Source organism: Thermobia domestica, chromosome 11 (genome assembly GCF_964235325.1).
Source record: "Thermobia domestica chromosome 11, izTheDome1.hap1.1, whole genome shotgun sequence".
Taxonomy (NCBI): domain Eukaryota; kingdom Metazoa; phylum Arthropoda; class Insecta; order Zygentoma; family Lepismatidae; genus Thermobia; species Thermobia domestica.
Window position 1 is genome coordinate 68,861,395 of NC_137464.1, and position 21,812 is coordinate 68,883,206.

Consider the following 21,812-nt stretch of genomic DNA (forward strand, 5'->3'; position numbering starts at 1 on the left):
TACATATCTTTGAAATTACAGTAATTACTTAATTTCTTAACGAATGAAAGTTCTGAATTTAAGGTTACTTATTATTAATTAACATTAAAATACACAAACACACATACACACACACACAAACTTTATAATGTGTGTATATGTTTTGTATGTATGTAGATAAAAATATCACACAACTAGATACGAATACACACACACACACACATTCAAATATTGTGACGATACAAGTAGTTAATGGAGAAATGATCCCAATAAATTCCTTCAGGTCGGAAGCATTTCATATATCAGTGGAATGTTAAAAAATCAATAGTAGTGATCATTCTGAAAAAGACAAAATTTGTTGCGTTAAGTTCTGACTCATTAAGGCCCTATTCTACAAGTGCTACAAGTTCGAAAATGTTATTAATCCCCTTGTTTACCTCATTTTTAATACTCCCGCTCAAACAGCAACCTGCGTGTGTGTCTTCACCCCTCTCATTTTCAAACCTTCATTCTCACCATCGTGAAGAATCTCTGTAGAAAAGTGGGATTGACTAAAAAACTCACCATCAAAACACTAAGCACGTATTTCAGTCTTTAACCGTTTTTGATTTTGAAAATGCTCCTGCGTACACTGTAAGTCATTACTCGGAACCTTGTATATCTCATCGCCATTAACAATCATCTGCAATAACTTTTTTAATTAATAAGCAAAAACTTTTTTAAGTAATACGCTATCAGCGTTCGGGGCAACGGCCCCGCTCGCCCCCTCCCCACTGTAGCTACGGCTCTGTTTATATATAGAAAGAGAACCGTAACGAGTCTATACAAATACATAAGTGAACTCAGAAACAGATATTAACCTATATTAGTTATGTCTAGGAACTGTAATCATTTTACCTGAACCTGAAAATGTTTTAAACGGATGGTACAGTATTTGGATGACCTGGTGTGGTAAACGAGGAAGAGGGCAGTGAGATACACATAGCAGAACACCTTATTAAGCACAGCATCTCTCTTGCAAATTGAATCAGCCAGAATTTAATTAGTCTGTGCATATCTTACATTAAAGTTGTATCTCCATCATAGGTAGGAGAGTTGGAATTAAATCAACCTCCAACTCAACTACTAATGACAGAGATACAATCTTAATGTAAAATGTGCACAGACTAATTGAATTTTTAGGGATCAAAATAAATATTCAAAGAAGATGGCCAAATAGAGTGCAATAATTATAATGAAAGTATTACTAGTAGTTAGGAATATCACTACTTCCAACTGTTTAACACCATATGGAGGTAAAATGATCGGTGATCGTCAGTGTGGAGTCAGACATCATTGGACCAAATAACTATTCTTGATCAGACAATTAGTAGAAAACGGCGCAGGTCACTAACTAATTAACCATCCATAAAATTTAAAAAGTACTTTGCTGATTCTAGAAATAAATATAAAACACCACCTTTATAACATTTTGAAAAAAAATTAAAATAGGCAAGAAGATTGTAATATCTACTAGAGATACAAGGTCTCGAAAAAAAAGTGTTTTTCTCAAAAATATAACGGAGTGTTTCTTTCGATTCCATCCCATCTTGCCTAATCCCATCTCGCCTTACGATTTATGAGCCGCTGATATCTCCAAGATAAGAATGCTCGCAATTTTAGGCAAGATGGGAGTTCCCATCTTGCCTAAGATGTAAGAAGGGAATTTCTGCACTAAAGAAGGGATTTCTGTAGAGGAAATTTCTCCATTAAAGAAGGAATTATTTTAACCAGATGTTTCAATCAATATTCGCCGTTCGAATATGTCTGCAGTACAGATACATGGAACAATTATTACATTTTCTGAAACCATCACAAATCTCGGGATAACAATTGATCCATATTTTGAGTGGAAACCCCGTTCAACGTTGTGCGTAAGAAAGCGTTCTGGTCTTTTCATTCACTCACCAGACTAAAGAAAATTCTAACCATTGACACAAAATCACTCCTTGTAAAATCTCTAATATTTCCTCACCTCGAATATTATGATGTAGCTCTATCAGACTTAAATGAAGAATTGTTTATAACGTATCCAAAACGCCTGTATACGGTTTGCTTATAATCTTAAACGATCAAACAGGTGGGACTAATGAAACTTTCCGATAGACGTTATTTGCATCGACTCTCACTTCTCTAAGATTTTGCGCTTTTAACAACCCTCTTACTTATTTCAACGATTGCAACCATTAAATGCTCATCACGATCACGATACAAGATCAGGTGTAAATAAACTCTTTTCACTTCTCCTACACTCCTCTAAATATTACTAGAAATCATTCTTTGCATCCACTGTCCGTGCATGGAATGATCTTCCACCCAACATACGACAATCTCAGTCAATCAATCTATTCAAGAAGTCGGTTGAGCAGACCATCCATGGGTCTCTCTAGGCCAGAGTTTATCAACCTAGGGATTGCAAGAAGCTTTCATGGAGGTCGCGAAGATAATTGGAAGAGATAAATATAATTAGAATCTATTACAGAAAAGTATTTTTAAATATTATTTTGAATTTTGTTCTGTTAGGCATATTTTTTTATACATACTGTTAAGAACAACAAAAATGGTGTCTTCCCACTTGAGTACGTTCCCATTTTCGTACATGTCAAAATCCTTCCCAGTTGCGTACAAGTGCCAGATGCAATGAAATGTCATGATTTAAAAGCGAGATAAGAATTCCCATTTCCGTACAGGTTCAATAGCTGGTACTATTTCTGTGAATTTTGTTTGTTTTTGAGCAGAGCTGGATGTGGAATCTAAAGGTTTCATTTCGAGTGGCAGCCACAACGAATAAGAGCCCCTGAATAGTTTCATTTTGCACGCCAGCACGACCTTCTTTATTGGCAGACATTTAAGAGCTACAACAAACTTTCTTCCCAATTTTTTGTAATTCATGCAGATATTGAAAGTTCAATAGAGGAAACTAATGTGATTCCAGTGGTTTTTAGCCTTCTCCCGAACAAGATAAAGTATATATATGAAAGGTTAAAGTCCTGAATTGGAATCCTGAAGTTGTAGTGGTAGACTTCAAGGAAGCAGTAATAAATTCTTTTAGCACAATTTTCCCTTCAGCTTTCATAAGTGGGTGAAATTTTCACTTTAACCAGAGTCTTTGGTTTAAGATACAGGATTTGTTCTTGGTTACAGACTACAAAAACAATGACTTCAGGTTCGAATGTTTGCGTCATTAGCTTCCGTTAAAATGGTCGACAGTGGTTGACTGTCTATTCAAGAAGACACCCCCTAAGCTTGAGCAGTTCTATGATTATTTCATTGACCAGTGGCTAGAAAATTCTACAGTCCTAATTAGCATGTGGTACTGTCATAAAAAACGCCATAGAACAAATAATCCCGTAGAGGATTGGGATAATAGATTAAATACTCTGCTAAATAAGCAAAATCCTCATGTCATGAAATTAGTCCGTTTTCTCAAGTTAGAAGCCAGGAGAAGTGAGCATGCTTACGACGTAAAGTATCTCAGCTTGCAAGGTAAAAAAGGATATATGCAGCTTGAAAAAATAAGATTTTGGGTAGTTTCGATGTTTCAAAAGATGTTAGATGATATTTGGTTGCACTCTCATATATTCATAAATTGTCATAAACTGTAAATCGTATATCTATATATATTGATAAGCATTACTTATAGATGGTGGTAACAACGGTAAACGGCCTACTGCACATGGACCAAAATCATAGAAGATCCAGATCAGGGGCGGTCTGGCCAGGTCGGCATGTCGGCAATCGCCGAGAGCCCCGGAGATGTGGGGCCCCCAAGAACAATACGATAATTTTTTGGTTGGTATTAAAAACGTTTACTACTCCATCGCATGCAAGCATAGGATGTATGAAAATTATTTCAAAGCTGTAAGGCTATGCCTCGTTCGCACTAACTTATGTTTGTAATAAGCATTAATATAAACTTACCTTCAGTACACAAATTTGGTTGAAATTCTGAAAGAAAACAAGCCTGGTGGGCTGCTGAAATTTTGACCAAAAATATGAAACTTATATAACTTAGTGATACTCAGTAAGGAATAGCGACAGTGGAAGCATTGGAACGCACAAGGGCCCCCACTCAACCCGTTTATTATTCCGTATTTAATATTTATATTGTTATTCGTTTATTATGTGTGAGAAAGAATTATTGTGAAATTTTAGATTACTAGCAATTTTTGGTACCATTTTCTTCTGTTTTTGGGGGCCCCCTTTGAATTGTCATCACATAATATTCGAGGTGAGGAAATATTAGAGATTTTACAAGGAGTGATTTTGAGTCAATGGTTAGAATTTTCTTTAGTCTGGTGAGTGAATGAAAAGACCAGAACGCTTTCTTACGCACAACGTTGAACAGGGTTTCCACTCAAAATATGGATCAATTGTTATCCCGAGATTTGTGATGGTTTCAGAAAATGTAATAATTGTTCTATGTATCTGTACTGCAGACATATTCGAACGGCGAATATTGATTGAAACATCTGGTTAAAATAATTCCTTCTTTAATGGAGAAATTTCCTCTACAGAAATCCCTTCTTTAGTGCAGAAATTCCCTTCTTACATCTTAGGCAAGATGGGAACTCCCATCTCGCCTAGAATGGCGGAGATTCTTATCTTGGAGATATCAGCGGCTGATAAATCGTTAGACGAGATGGGATTAAGCAAGATGGAAGGACACCTTTCTTTCATGTCTTTTTTTGTCTTGGAAGTTTTAGGCTTTTATAAATATTTTAGATTTAATGAAGAAATAACAGAACTTTCCATCTTTTCTATTCCATTATAACACAAAAAATATATGCTTAATTACTGTATTTTGAAAAAAAAATAATGAAAAAATTCTTAAGCTTAGTACATATTCGTGGAACATTAAACTATAAGAAAAATGTTAGCTATAACCAGTGGTGAATCTAGAAGGTTAAAAATAGGGGGCCAACTAGAACCCAAACTATGATAGGCATATCCTGAGTTTACTATGAACTTTTAAAAATTTATAAATAATAGCTTAAATTATTTTTGTTACTCAAAAAATTGGAGGCCTAGGCCCCTCAGGTCCCGCGCTAGATCCGCCACTGGCTGTAACTGTTCTGAAAATGTAATAAATTCCGTGAAGCAAAATTATAAGTTTAAATTTTTAAATAAACTAAAATTTCACTATTATTTTTGAATAAACTATTTATTAAAATTTTTTGAAGGCACTAAATTTCGAAGCTGAGATACAGTAGTTGAAGATGCTACGCTAAAGTTTCTTACTTCAAACATTTTGACACTATTTAACAGTAGAGAAAGTTGGAATTGTATGAATAATGAAATTTTACTACTGTGTTAACTAACATCATACAGAAAATAGCCGTTTATAACTTTAATTTGGCAAACTGACCTCATATTAGATTCTATTAGAATATCTGAAGCTCAGAATAAAGAGTTTCCCGAACGAAGAATAAGATGTAAGAAAAATTTTATATCAAAACCAAAATAGTTTTGTATTTGTTTGTTGGTGTTTGGTACTTTTTTTTATTGCCAGTCAGTTTGGATTTAGACAACAAGGAACAAACATATATGACTAGATCTATAACTTCCAGACACTAGAGAAGCTAGTTAGGCAACCAACATGGAACTAGTGTTATGATGGTTTGCATAACTTACCGTTACTGGCAACAATAAAATTCCAGAATGCGAATCAATCAAAATAACCGACCCTGTACTAAACATAGAAATCACAAGGATATGATGTTGTAAATACACATTCTTAATTATACATTGGTGGGATGTTAAACGGAAAGAACTTTCTTAATTATAGAATCAACTACAGGTAAATAAAAGTAACACTTCAATATGAAAAAAAAGCTCCAAAAGAGAAAATTTCCGTGTTTTCAGAAGATTTTTTTTATGGCAAAATGCCTCCGTCTCCCAAAATAGTTGGATTTTTAATCTTTAAACGCCATTAAAAGCGTATAAAACAAATAGCAAGGAAGAAAACAGCAAAAAGTTATCCAATTACTTCGAAAAAGGTCTTTCTATATTTTAATCATACAGTATTCCCATTCTTATTACGTCCTTAATGTTTTGAAGATACATAAGTTATACTCGTAGTACCCTCTACGCTGGTCTAGTGGCTAGTATGCAAATTTGGTAAATGGGGTTCCGGCCTCGATTCCAAATGGGAAAGGATTGAAATTTGAACACATTACGTTAGTTCGGATTCGGGCTTAAACTACTATAGCCCCAGTGTATCATATAGCCTCACTGAAGAGAAGAGGAGGTTAACTTCAATCCAACTAACCAAATTGTTGATACTGTATTTAGTCTGTTTTTTCTTTAAAAATGTTACTGAAAGTTATGTTGTAAACAATAGTTAGAACAATCGAGAACGATGTGCTTTCTTTTCCCTATCTGTGTACGTGTCAATCTGTCTTATTCTCAGTCAGCAACAAATATTTCTTAAATACTCATACGTGCTCTACCTTACAAGCAAACAACACATTGAACCCCAAGGTAATGTACTTAGAGTGGAAGTATTTTATGTGTAATGGAGGTGTTCCTTATTGTGCAACAAATTACGTAATTCTTTGAAAAGATATAAAGCTCTTCCAAATTTTAAATATATTCATTTGAATTTTTACTCATTTTTTTTAAAGAGAATACATTAGTGAAAACATGTAGCTGGCAAAGCATAAACTATCCATCTTTCTGCTAATTCAATAGCTATTGTTTTCAAATTTCAATTTGTGTGTTATAATAAATCTAAAATGTCATTTTTTGTGAATAAATTGTGTGTAAATTTTCTCTTGTATTATCATTTCATAAAAATACATCGTGTTACGTTACTAGAATATCCCAAGAAAGTTTTTCAGAACACTAAGTAAAGCTTCCTATATTTTCTCCACGTAGATTCAAAATATTTCAAAAACTACTATAACATTTTTTTAATTAAGTTATTCTTTATTTTGTGAATATCATACAAAGGTTTGGGTACTTAATGGGTCAGTATGCATTTTCTTTTCAATTTGTAGGTTGTGGGAATCCATGATCTTGAATGATTTGACTGTAAACACGAGATGATTCTTTAGGAGTACGTGGTCTTGCAGGATCATCGAAGTCCACGGCATATAGTCCAAACTTTTGCCTGAAAAAATAAAGAAAAGCCAAATTTATAAATATTTTTAAAGAAAGGAAAACAACAAATGTTGCCATACATTTTCACGTTACTAATAAGTCATTTACTTTATGTAACAGAAAAGGGGCATTCGGCATGTACAATCGTACGAAAATAAAATGTACACTATTGAAAAATCAAAATGGGAATAAAATGCAGATTATTAAAAGAAAATAAACTACACAAAGCGTTTTGAGCCGTAATCAGTAAATGTTATAGACATATTCTTCGCATCTTCATATATTTTGTTAGTTAGTTTGAATTTTTTGATCTTTGGGAGAACCTTCAGACAGAAATCTTAAGTATGAAATTGTTCAAAAGGACCAAAACGTGGATTTGATTCCCTCATGCACTGAACGCACCATATGAATCATTGATCTCTTAGAGCTAACGTGAGATACAAAGTACATCACATGCAACAAATCCAATAAATTTGATAAAGTTCTTCTCGGGCAATCAGCCAGGTGAAAACTGGTGGATAGGCCAACGTTTCGAGAGCTGTCATCGTTCTCATCATCAGGGCAATTATGTAGAGATCAGCGGATATAAGTAATATATACTCTGGACTGGCGAGAATGCTGGTTCCTGATTGGCTGAAAATGCTCGTTCCTGATTGGTTGATACAATCTGAAAAACTGGAGCTGTGATTGGCTGGCTATGTTCCGTGGTCCGTGGTACTGATTGGCTTAGGGTTATCTGGATGTTTGTGTGTCGTTTTCTTTGCTGTGGTACTGATGACCGGGTTCCACAGGGGGCTGAGTTGAAATCCAGTGTCTCTATTAACGTTGTTCGGTTCATGAACTATGGCAAGAGATTCAGCTACTATCCTGGTGCAGTAATTGGTGCTCTTAGTAATGATGGATGTGTCCTTAAATAAAACTTTATGTCCTTCAGTTAAACTGTGTTCAGCTAAACCTGATTTTTCTGGATGGAATAATCTAATGTAATTTTCATGTTCTCTGCAACGTTGTTCAATGGTGCGTCCTGTTTGTCCTATATAAGCCTTTCCGCATTCACAGAGTATACGATACACGCCTGGTGTCTTTAAGCCCAAGTCATCTTTGATCGGGCGAAGTAAGTTTCTGATTTTTGGTGGCGGCTTGTGTATGGTCTTAATGTTATGTTTTTTCAGAATCCGGGAGATCTTTCCAGAACGTTGTCCAGTGTATGGTAAAACTGCTATACTCAATGGTTCTTCAGTTTCTTCTTTGGATTTCCTCTGTTCAGAAAAGGTCCTTTTCAGGGCCAAACTGATATCACGCTTCTTGTAATTATTCTGGAGTAGCGTCTTCTTGAGATGATCCAGTTCCCGAGGGAGGGATTCTTCGTCTGAGATGTCTTTCGCTCTATGTGCTAGTGTACTGATGACGGTGTTTCGCTGTGACTTATGATGAAAACTGTTGCCATTGAGATAGAGGTCAGTGTGAGTAGGTTTCCTGTAGACGCTATGGCCGAGACTACCATCGGGCTTCCGGCGGATGAGAATGTCCAGGAATGGCAAGCATCCGTCCTTTTCAATCTCCATTGTGAACTTGATGTTACTATGTTGTTTATTAAGAAATTCTAGGAACAAATGCAGTGTCTTCTCCCCGTGAGGCCAGATGACAAACGTATCATCTACGAATCTATAAAAACATGACGGCTTGAAAGGTGTCAGTTCTAATGCTTTTTGCTCAAAATCTTCCATAAAAAAATTCGGAAATCCAATAAATTTGTTTTGAATCAAATTAGTTTGTGTGATCATGCAATTAGAAAAAATATGCAGATACAAATAGTTTTACTAAATTGTTGAATATGATTTAAAATTAAGTAAATAAATAAGGCTTAAATCCACTTGCGTCTCTGGCGGGGAGGACGAGGGGTCCCCCCCCAGTATTTTGAATTGCAAAATATTTAATATTTTATTCTAATTTAATTTCTATACTAACGACAGAATAACATATAAATAATAATTATTATATTTATTTGGAATATAATATTCAGGCTTGAAACGATTACAACAGAGTTCTTGATATACCTCAGGGGGTCCATGAAGGTAAGCAGAAAGGTAAGAAATGAAATCGAAAATAATACACAGGTTTGACTAGGTAGTACCATTTAAATAACCAAAGTGGATAGTTGACGAAACTGTTACACTTATATATATATATATATATATATATATATATATATATATATATATATATATATATATATATATATATATATATATATATATATATATATACACAATAAACGTATTTGTTTTTCTCAGCGAGTAGTTTAAATCAGGTTTAAGTCTGTTAAAAGCAAAGTTTTAACAATGGACAATATAAATAAATAAGGAATGACATATTCTACTAACGTGTAACCACTACCCCATTCAAAGTTGTCAATGAGACTCCAAGCTGCGTAGCCTTGAACGTTGCAACCATCAAGTTTCACTGCCTTCAGCATTTCGTTGATGTAACTCTGTAACAAATGAATATCTACGTTTTAACTTTTGGTAATTGAATTATGCAGTTGGTATTATGAATAAATCAAATCAGAATTTCTTTGTTTGAGAGAAAATTGGAGGCCACATAAGGCTATAACCGAAATATTTATATTTTTCTGCACTCTGAATATTTCTTTAGTAGCTTTTTTGTTCTCACTAATAATGCGAGGGATACATAGCTCGAATGGAACATATGCACGGAATGTATATACATAAGAAAGAAATTGAAGTGTAATTAGTAATATATATAGAGATGCAAGGGCTCGGAAAAAAACCGGCTTTTTTGGAAAAAAACTCGGTTTTTTCTGCTTTGCTTTTTTGCTTGGGAAATTTTGGGCTTTTTTGAAAATTTTGCTTTAAACTGATAAAGCAGACTTTGTTTCGCTTCTCTACAACAAAAAAAACTCATTTAAATAGTGGCTGATGCAGATAATAATATGAAACCTCGAAAATAAACCATGAATTTCAAAAAGATTTTTTTTTTAAATTCTTAACATATTTACATTACAAATTCCAAGGGATTAGCCAATATAGGTAATAATATTTTAACCTCTTATATACAATAAGTACTTTAAAAAAAGATACACAAATAACTAGCAAAATTGTATGTAGTATTTTTACTTCAAAATATCACACACCCTCTTTTTGAAGCAAAATAAAGAAAAACATGAGAGAAATCTGCACATTAAGAGCTTCGTTTCGGGTGGTTCTGTACATTCTTGAAATTTTTCAGTTAAGTTTTAACTTTCATATACATTGTATGAATATTTCGAACAAATTTTTCACTGATTGATCACATACGTAATAATCTGTTACCACCTATCAAGTACTTCGGATCTGCAAAATCGGTACAGCTCCAAATTCTGTAATGCACTGGCTGCTCCTTAAGCTTGTTCAGAATCGGGAAAGTATCGAATTTTCTGTTCATGGATCATATACGTAATAGACGGTTCATTTGAGCGTATGGTTTTCTAGGCTGTAGAATATATAACCACCATCACGGTTTATCCAATGCTGAAGGTTTGTAAATTTTTAACAAGAAAATTCAACATATGGTTAGGTGAAGGCATTGTACCTTTGAAACAATGTACCTTTGAACACCTGTGCTTTTCTCGAATTCAGAGCTATCTAGGTGCAATGATTAAAATTCATTTGAAAGATTAAATGAAAAAAAAGCACTACAAACGCGTTTGGCTGTTGTTTACTGAGTGTTGTGTCGAGTAATGTTTCTTTTAATTTTTCACCCCCAAAACGAAGATTTTTTGCAGTTACCTTTTGAGTTTTGTGCTCTTCGGTGTTCGCAACTTGTGATATTTATTTGTCCAAACTTGGGGTAGAATCATTGGTGAATAGAGTAATACTTTAGTTTTAACTTCTGTTCAATATTTAAGCTAGTGGAGAACTTTTTTTCGTAATGGTGACCCTCTTGTACCTATGAACATTAATGCATCGTGTACCTTTGAACGCTAAATAATACTGCTTAAAGCTACACAATGTAAGTAGTTAAAACAATTGATATATTTTATATAGGTTAGGTTAGGATATAAAGTTATTAATTATAATTTTAAGTAGTTTCTATATATTTGCTTATTATATAACATAATGTTAAGACTGCTTTATTGTTCACAAGTTTTTGTTAGAACTTCTCTTCAATTTTTAATTTAATTGATAAAATTTTAATTTTGGGGAGCTTTTTATAGCTAAACCTTTTATTGCAATTTATAACTGTTAATATTTGTGTTTCTTTTTATATTATTGCCGGAGAAACATTGTAATTATCACTGTTCAAAGGTACAAGAGGGTCTGTTCAAAGGTACACGACCATAATGTAAATGTGAACAAAACGGATTTGTCCTTATTTTATCTTATAAAAGCTATTGTAATTATGTAGCACGTTTAAAAATCATCCTATCTGATAGCAAAGAGATGACACTTCAAATGTACGACAAAAATTGGGGAATATTAGCACCAAAATTTCGAAGACTCTAAAAGTGTTCGCAGGTACAACGCCTTCCCCTACGATTTTTTTTACAAAAAAGAAAAAATATGGAATACATTTAAAAAGAGTGGAAGAATCAACCTCTGTTCCAATTCACAAGAAAGACGACAAAATTGATTGTAATAATTATCGAGGTATTTCTCTTAACATTCTATTAATAAGATTGACCCCATACGCAGATGAAATTATTGGAGATTATCAGTGTGAATTTAGTCGAAATCGACCAGATATTTACCATTGGACAAATACTCGAAAAGAAATGGGCATATATTACCCAGTACATTAACTGTTTATTGATTTTAGAAAGGCTTTCAACTCGGTAAGGAGGGAAACATTGTACAACATTCTTACAGAATTTGGAATACCGAAAGAGCTAGATTTATTAAGTGTTTAAATGAATTCCAGAGTAAAGTCCGAGTAGAAAAATGCGAGCTTCCACGTCGAGATTGGCCTGAAACAAGGATATGCGTTATCGCCCTTATTATTATGTTTTGTTCCGGAGTACGCTATAAGAAAAATCAAAGATAGGAACCATGGCCTAGAGTTGAATGGTATTCACCAGGTTATGGTGTATGCTGATGATGTAAATCTGATGGAACGATCGAAAGAAATGCAGAGGCCTTATTAAACGCTTGCAGGGACATGAGTAAATGCAGAGAAATCTACATACAAGGAAGTTACGGCAAATTATGAATGCGTTAAAATGTCAATTAATACTTTTGACACAATGGATACTTTCAAATATCTTGGATCAGTATTACCAGACCAAAATCATACCCACAAAGAAATTAAATGTCAACTAAAATCAGGAAATTCTTGTTATTATTCAGTTCAAAATATTTTGTCGTCGCGAATTCTGTCAAGGAATTTCAGTCTTAAAATATATAAATCATGCCTGTTATGCTTTATGGTTGTGAAACATGGTCGCTTACGCTGAAGGAAGAACGCAGACTGTAATTATTTGAGAATAAAATTCTGAGACGAATATTTGGACCCAAGAGGAAAGGGAATGGGGAATGGCGGAAAGTTCATAGGGAGGAACTACATAATTTATACTGTTTACCAAACATCGTTAAAGTCATCAAGTCTAGGAAGCTCCTGTGAGCAGGTCATGTAGCCAGAATGGAAGAAAGTAGGAACGCTTTCAAAGTTTTAACTGGAAACCTAATCGGGAAACGTCCATTAGGAAAATCTAGGCCCTAGCAGAAATAGGAATACAGAGTAGAAACTGGATTGAATTGGGTAAGGACAGAAGTCAATGGAGAGCATTTGTGGCCATAGAGAAAGAGAGAGAGAGCGAATACATTTAAGTTAAGCACAAGTGCACAACAAACATGAGTGAGTGGTTATCTTTCGCCCTTCTATCGTGAAGTCCGGAATTCAATCCCGCATTCGACCATTTTGACAAAAGTTTTTCTTAATTCCATCTGTGAATGTAGAGATAGTGCGTGTACTGTGAGTCCTGGCCGACTTACTTTCTAATCGTTTTTAAATCTTTGTTATTATTAATTACCAGCAGTGATAGATTTTCGAAGAGGGTTAGGGTGGGGATGTCTTTCGGATTGAAGCCTCTATTCCGAAATTACGGAATTTCTAAAACAAACTAAATATTTGTTTTGCCTTTACTCATAAACTTTAAGCTGTCCTCAAATAAAATTTAGGAATTTTAGAAAAACTAAGCATTAATAAGAAACCCTCCTAAAATACTTTTCTAAATCCGCCACTGATTATCAGTATAAAGTGGTCTTCAAGGTTGTATCTGGAAGATTATCGTTGAATATAAAAACGAAACGAAATATTTGTTATGCCTGTACTCATAAACTTAAGCTCCTCTTAAATAAAAGTTAGAAATTTTTAGAAAAACCAAACATTATTCAGAAAAAAAAACTCCCAAATATTTTTCTAAATCCGATACTGATTATTTCTATCAAATGGTATTCAAGGTTGTGTGCGGAAGATTACTATTAAATCATTGCACAGCTACAGTATAACGGAAATGTGGAAGTACGCTCTGACAGATATATTGAAAAACGCACGCTCTGATGGATATATTGAAAAACATAAGTTTAATTATGTGCTAGAAGCTAGAGTACTAAGCTCTAAGAAGTGAAACACGGATGACTAAAAAGAAATGATCTAGAGAAGAAAAAATGTCGATAATTCAGCAGTTAAAATAAAGTTAAATAGCTTCTAAAATTGCCCTCAAATACTACTTTCTTTATGTTTACTTTAATTCATAAACCATGTGCTCCATCCATCATGATGGTGAATTTCAGAGCGAAATATGGCATTCAGGTCATGAAATCTTATTTAACTTTAGAGTATACTATAAAAAAGCTATTTAAACAGAAAAATCATGAAAATGAAAAAAGCCAAAATTTCCAAAATTCTCGTTTTTTCCCCAAAAAAGCCGGCTTTTTATGTGCAAAAAACCATCGATTCAAAAAAGCCGGCTTTTTTGCATCTCTAAATATATATATATAAGAAATGTAATAACAGATTTTTCTTTATCAGACTTATTATCTTTAATGAAAAGAATGGAACTCTTTTTTGTCATCAACAACTTTTTTTTCTTCTGGAAGTCCAATCCCCTAGATTTAGCAACTATTACCTCAAAATGACAACACTAATCAAGGTTAGCCAACCGGGCCCTTAAGAGTCTTCATCCCGGCGAAATTAAAATACCGCTAATTTTACAGTAATTATGTGATATCTTCAAATAGATAAAAGATAATCGAAATGTGGAACAAGAGCGCCCTAGACAATATTATTTTACGTGAGAAACCGTTATCACGACTCACTTATCTGCTTTCGATTTCGAGCCATTTTGAAAATCGGCATTTATTTTCGCGTTTCTAAACAGCTGAAAACGGAAAGCCACTAGATAACTTGTGATAACGGTACCTCACGCAAAATAATATTGTCTAGGGCGCTCTTGTTCCATATTTCATTTATCTTTTATCTATTTGAAGATATCACATAATTACTGTAAAATTAGCGGTATTTTAATTTCGCCGGGATGAAGACTCTTAACGCGATTTACCGTAAATGTCGGAGCTTGCAATCGACAGTTTGGCGGTCACTGATTTAGAGGGTCAACAGTTAGGAATTGAGTGCGTTAATTGTTTATTCGAACCGAAAGTGGTAGAAATTAACAATTTCTAGAAGTTTAATAGATAGCGAGAAGCGGTTTTCTGCAATCAAAAATACATTTTATCTCCATCTTGAACTCTCTACTAAAACCGGAAATGATAGAAATTTACTATAACTTCCGGTTTCAATATTGATCTCCATAGAGTATAAACCACTTCCGATTTTAACGTTAATAGTTACAGAATAAAAACGGTAATAGATAACGAAAAGAGTTTTATGTAATCAATTAAACAACCTTAGTTTATATTCCATCTCCTCTCTAGTTTCTCTATTAAAACCGGAATTGGTAGTAAACTGCTACCACTTCCGGTTTCAGTATTGAGAAAAATAGCATGCTGTACAAACTATACTCCTTCACGTGAGGTACACATGACGCTTCTACTTGTTTTCTTTAGTTTAATTGTGAGTGGCTTACCCGATAATAATCAACTCTTCCAGTATCGTTCAGACCTCCTGTGTCAGCGTAACCATTTTCAGTGATGAAAACTGGGACATTGTCATATTCACTCTTGATCCACCCCAATAACTGACGAAATCCAAATGGAACAACCTACAGTAGAAAGGAAAAAGAAATTAAAAAAAAAAAAAATAATATCTTAATATTTCTTTGAAAATTTTTAAGTAAAATTACGTATTATATTTTTCTTCCATAATCTGGATGTGGATCAGTTGTGTTATTCTAATTTTTTAACAATCGTATATATATATATATATATATATATATATATATATATATATATTTAAACGAATTATTCGAGAGATAGATGGTCAAAATGTATTGGAAAGACCTTAATCTAGCAACGGATCAAAAATTGATAAACGTATGTATGCGTTTCAAATATCAATAACCCTCACTACTACGCTCATATGATCAAAGTACTCGTTCTTGATCTGAGCATTTGAGATTAAGAAACAAACGCTTATACCTTTTTCTGAGAGATCACATGTTTAACCCTGTAACTGTAAGAATTTCTAGAAATGAAGACAGTTAAACTAAACTTTACTGTTCCTGGGTATAACTAGGCAAATTTATTGTTTTGTCTGGATATAATAAACGGCTCTGCAAACTCGAAATATTGTAAGAACCGGTTTCTAACGAACCGATACGAACTGGCTGAATAGCACCACTGATGTGGATTACGTATGCTCACCGAATTCCTGGTCAAGTAATTTTGTGGCAGACAACATCGTGTCCGTGGATTTTCTCGAAGTACTCCCATTTCCTCCCACTTTATCATTCCACCAATACTTACATCATCATTCACTTACCTTAATCATTCCTATCCCTCAGCCTACAGGACATAAACGTGGAACTTTAAACTGAAAGATTTTAATTTCATTTTATTTTGAATTGCCCGATTTAATTAACTTTAATATTAACTTTGAAGTAGCACTACCAAGTAACCAACACCAGTTTTCGCGTTTTAATTTATGTTTTAAGTAGCTTGTATTCTTTTGTACGTTCTGTTGTGGACGTTATGGAAACCTTAAGAAGTAAAATGTGTAAAGGAGGGTGAATGTTGGGTTAGTAGTCGGGCAGGAAATGCTACGAAAATGGATACATGCAAACTACGTATTACTCACATGATGTATTCTCTGAAAAGATAGAAAAGTGTATCTAGACTGTAAACTTAATCAAGTATAAGAATTATATAAAGAAATAATAAAATTAATTGTATTTATTGGATGATCTAGATATTCCAGAATTGTAAGAATATATTAAAAGAAGTAAATAAAGAAGTACACGGAAGACAAACGTGGTTCATATTATAGAGTGGCACACTAAAAGAATGAAGTTAAACGTTTAATTTCAGAAGTAATATATTCTTTCATTATTCACCTAATACTTAATACTTAAATACACTAAATGAAATTTTAAAGTGACAAAGGCATTTTGGATTAAAAAAAAAAAAAAGTGAATCAACCACAACTATAATCGGAATCAGGGTACAAAGTTTGCAAAGGGGAACTGAAATAATTTTAGAGAAACTAAAACTAATATAGACCTATACAGCGGGCTCATTTCAATTTAAAGTCAAAGGAGACACGAAAAATATTCGAATTATCCAAAAACATGCATTTTAAATACCTACAATCAAAGGAACAAATTACTGTACGCGAAAAACAATAACTAATATGGAGTAAAGTTTATCATTAAGTCAAAATAATATTATTTGCATGATCCAATACCACAAGCAAAAAAAAAAAAAAAAAAAAAAAAAAAGGCCATTTATTCTCACATAAATTACACATTTACTCCCACTGGCCACATGTACCATAGTTAACATATTTAAGTTAACAGAGTGGCTCAGTGATAGAGACTTTACTTCTGGTACGTATATCAAGTAACTTTGTGGTGGACAACATTGTGTACATACGTTTTCTTCGGATACTCCTTTTTACTCCCACAATCTCATTCCACCGATTCTTCCATCATCATTCACTTGCCTTAATCACCCATCTCCCTTAGCCTAAAGGACATAATCGTAGGACGTTAAACTGAAAGATTTCATTTCAAATGCACCCAAAACTTGAGGTCGCTTGGGGCACCATATGCTATTACTCAATTGAGATATTTTTTCTCATGGGTTACTTTGGTCTGATATGTGCGGAGCTATTTTAGGGGATGAAACTCAGAAAAACTCAGAAGTCCAAAAATAAGGACTACCCTAATATACAGGGTGTAGCGGGAGGTCTTATTAAATGCTTGCAGGGACATGGGTTTAGAAGTAAATGCAGAGAAAACTAAATACATGGAAGTGCGTCGGGACCGTAATACGGCAAATTGTGGAGGCGTTAAAATATTAAATAATACTTTTGATAAAGTGGATACTTTCAAATATTTAGAATCAATATTAACAGACGAAAAATCATATTCACGAAGAAATTAAATGTCGACTAAAAGCAGGGAATTCGTGTTACTATTCGGTTCAAAATCTCTTGTCGTCGCGAATTCTGTCGAAGAATTTGAAGCTTAAAATATATAAAACGATAATCATGCCTGTTGTTCTGTATGGTTGCGAAACATGGTCACTTACTCTGAGGGAAGAATATAGACTAAAAATATTTGAGAACAGGATCCTGAGAAGAATATTCGGACCCAAGAGGAACGAGAATGGGGAATGGCGGAAACTTCATAACGAGGAACTACATAGTTTATACGGTTTACCCAACATTGTTAGGGTCGTCAAGTCTAGGAAGCTTAGGTGGGCAGGTTATGTAGCTAGAATGGAAGAAAGTAGAAACGCTTTCAAAGTCTTGACTGGAAGACCCATAGGAAAACGACCATTAGGAAGACCTAGGCGCAGATGGGAGGATAATATTAAGATAGATCTCGCAGAGATAGGAATACAAAGTAGAAAATGGATGCAATTAGCTAAGGATAGAAGTCAGTGGAGAGCTTTTGTGAACGCGGCACTGAACCTGCGGGTTCCATAGGCCATAGAGTTAGTTAGTTAGTTAGTTTTAGTAGCGGAAGATAATGCAAATACTGCGGTAGGTGATTGTACGTGACTAGTACACGAAATAAGTTCATATAAACATACATCGCGAAACGCCTAGTTTTCGAGTAAATTGGGGAAAACGAGTAATAACGAAAAGCACCACGTACGTATTCACCGATCTACTACTAGTAGTACCATTAATGAAAGTACATGTTTTGGCAAATGTCCAGTGGTATGTCCTCAAACGCAGGTGGTAATGTCTCCTGAAACTGAATGAAAGTCTGTCCATTCAGGTTATTGTCTAGGACAATTGGGCCAAAAAGTATGCCACTTACCACGGCACAATACATATTAACCGAGAATTTGTGCTGGAAATTTATGGAGATGATGACATGCGGATTGGCATCATACCAATAATACCAATTGTGGCTATTATTTATGCCATCTCGCGTAAAAGTTGCCTCATCGGTGAACACAATATACAGGATTAAGTGCCCATGTTGTGTTAGGGCCACTCGTTTCTCTTCGTCACCATTATGAAGGCTTTGTAATATATGTTCATATGAACTTTTTTCATGTACTATTCATGTACAATCACCTACCGCAGTATTTACATTACCTCCCGTTACACCCTATATATAACATTTTATATTCTCTCTCTCTCTCTCTCTCTCTCTCTCTCTCTCTCTCTTCATAAATTGTATCTCAAAAATGTCTAAGCATTTTTATGAAACTTTTCTTAAACCCACCTCCGGAAACAAGAAAGAGAGCAGTTCTAAGAATGTTAATGAAATTCGGTTTTTAAAAAATCGCGTACCAGTAAGTAACTTAAATGGATTTCAACTTTCTGAAAATTCATGCAGTGAAGTATTCACAGTAATTGTGGGACGATATTCACTACATCTTAGAGGGGGTCCTATGAATTTAATTTTTTAAATAATGTTTTCAAAAAAAATGATTAAAGTAGATCTCGATTTTCCAATAATAATAATAACAACAATAATAATTCGACTGGCATGAATTCTATTTTCAATGTGGCTACTTTGATTGAGTCCGTTAATTGGGAAAATTTATTTGTTTTAAGTTTGTCTACACAAAATAAAAGTTATCATATTATTATCTTTATGACCATTCGAAAAAAATCAAGAGGGGTAAAGTTATCCTAACCAGAGATGAAAATTTTCTTCCCCAGGGGAGATATATTTTGTCTGGGGAGGAAATCCTTTATATACCGAATTAATTCACACAATGATTTCACCTATACAGTAACATCAACCTAGTCTACCTATTTAGATACTACAAATTTTCTACTTACAATTGTCTTTATTGTTTTTGTTTAGTTACATTGATTTCTTTCTCGTAAGTATTCTATTGCCATCTTTAGATCAGCATAGACAAATTAAAAACGTTCTCCTTAGCTAAGTCTTAGTAGAATTTCTATGTTTTTAATGCGAAACAAGAATAAGCATTATTATGATTCCCCTTCATTTCCCTTACCCATTCCACCTACTTTATCTCTGAGGACACAATTTCATCTTAAATAGATTCCTAAAAATGTTTATTTTTCTCTTTCTAATTTCCTCCACTACTGCTCGCTTCTTCCCTATGGTTCTTAACATTTCCTCATTGAGTTTCCAATTCATCAACCTAATTTTCTCCACTCTCCTCATTACCAAATCTCTGTGTTTAAAATTGCTTTTCTTTGCTTTCTCAAAATGCCTACATTTCTGTCTCGTGCAGAATAATTCTATAAACAAAATATTTAAAGCAAATCTTTTACGTAATTCTTTATTAATTGACGTTTTCCTTAATATGTTTACCGTGATCTTAATACTAAAAATAACTAAGATAATGCAATAGAAATTATTGGAATTAATATATTGAATTTAGTCAAAATTCTCAGATCATTTTTACTAATAATAAAAACTATTTTAACTAGAAAATTCAATAAACACAAAATCCTAGAAACCTGTATCACATGTCCGAATGAATAATTACAATACGCTGCAATCGGAGTAAAATATAAAGTTTATATTAGTTTAAAATATTGTTAAGAATATATATTTTTGTTTCTTGAAAATATATCACATTGTATTCTATGAAATAATAAGGATCATTAAAAGAATTTCTAACCTTCAGCCACCACATGGAAGAAGTTGGCCATGAGGGATCGACACTTTCAATATTTGACTGATCTCTGTGCCAGGATGGGCTGACTCCGTCTTCCTGTCCTTCTTCTGCTATGTTTGACGTGTAATGATTCAGTCCCAAAAAGTCGCCAGCCCCTACGATAAAACAATACGAATATGAATCTCGGTTAAACATTATAGAAAAGATATACAACTAACAAGGGATATCACCCAATTGTCCGGCTCCGATTTCAATGAAATTTTTGTTGCTGATAGAGGACATGTATTCATTACTTGTGATGACAGAAATTTTTGCCATGGTGCATGTTTTCTATTTTTTAATAATTTTCAAAGGTTGTGATGTGGTTAATAGAGATTACTGCAGATGTCCCTTACTACCCTTTGTAAACGGAGTGTTAATGAAACAACAACCATGTAGATACGTATAGGACCTAGGGGGAAGTCGTATGGTACGTATGGCCTTGACGGCAGCCATCTTGAAATCCGCCATTTTGAATTAAGGTCAAGTTTTCTAAATGGGAATAGGGTAATATGATATATAATTTCTGGCTAGAATTTAATCAGGAAGACAACGGTGAAGTTAGTTTTAAGATGCGTCCATTTGGTGAAAAGTTACAAGCATATTAATTGTTTATACTTACTATATGTGTAAGTCCCTTACTTCCGCTTCTAATTCCCCTATTAATGATAATAAGTGGATACAGGTTTCGGTAATACATATTATGCCTAGAGGGAAGTTATACGATAAGGGTATCATTGACGGCAGCCATTTTGAAATATGCCATTTTGAATTTAAGTGAAGTTTTGAAAACTGAAAACCATAGCATGTGGCACCAAATTTTAATAGTAAATTTTCCCCAAGAGCCAATGGTATGCTTATTTTTGTTCTATAGTTAACCAATATGAATTTATGGCTCTTCTAATATGCACGAAACGTCCATTATTCGATCTTTGAAATTGGCAACACTCCTAATTTTCATCGCATGTTTTAAGATTCCAACTGGCACTTTGCAATTGTTTCCATGGCTCATGTTTTCTAAATTTATTTTCTTTTTTTAAGAATTGCGATTTGTCAGTTCATGAATAGTGTTGGGATAAGCATCCAGCAATCTTTCTGAATTTTGAAGACTTGCCATGTAATTATTAATTTCCTAGCAGTGTAATTATTTATTTTAACCCAGAGTACATGAGGTACCTATGGACCTATGTGATGTAAAGAAATACAAATGAAATTATAAGAAATTGGTGTAACAAGAACTCAAAATTATCATGAAATGTAGCCTACATGTTGCGCAAACGACAAACAGTATTTTTTTAAAAAAAATAAATACGACTTTATAACTTTAAAGGAATAGCAGCAATGATAGAAAATATCAGAGAGACATAATATGACTGTTCCCAACACACGTTTATGCCGTGAACAAAATAT

General features: G+C 33.8%; 1 protein-coding gene across 1 annotated transcript in view; it reads right to left on the minus strand.

The window, feature by feature from the left end:
- Window positions 1-6,829: 6,829 nt before the first annotated feature.
- The window catches only part of LOC145664149 (myrosinase 1-like), a 29,796-nt gene continuing 14,813 nt past the window's right edge, over window positions 6,830-21,812 (minus strand). The window contains exons 8-11 of the mRNA XM_081730551.1: window positions 20,367-20,518; window positions 15,206-15,340; window positions 9,507-9,613; window positions 6,830-7,132 (exon numbers count right to left, since the gene is read on the minus strand). Coding sequence (XP_081586677.1) covers window positions 7,009-7,132; window positions 9,507-9,613; window positions 15,206-15,340; window positions 20,367-20,518 — 518 coding nt within the window. The 3' untranslated portion in view covers window positions 6,830-7,008. The remainder of the gene's footprint in view (window positions 7,133-9,506; window positions 9,614-15,205; window positions 15,341-20,366; window positions 20,519-21,812) is intronic.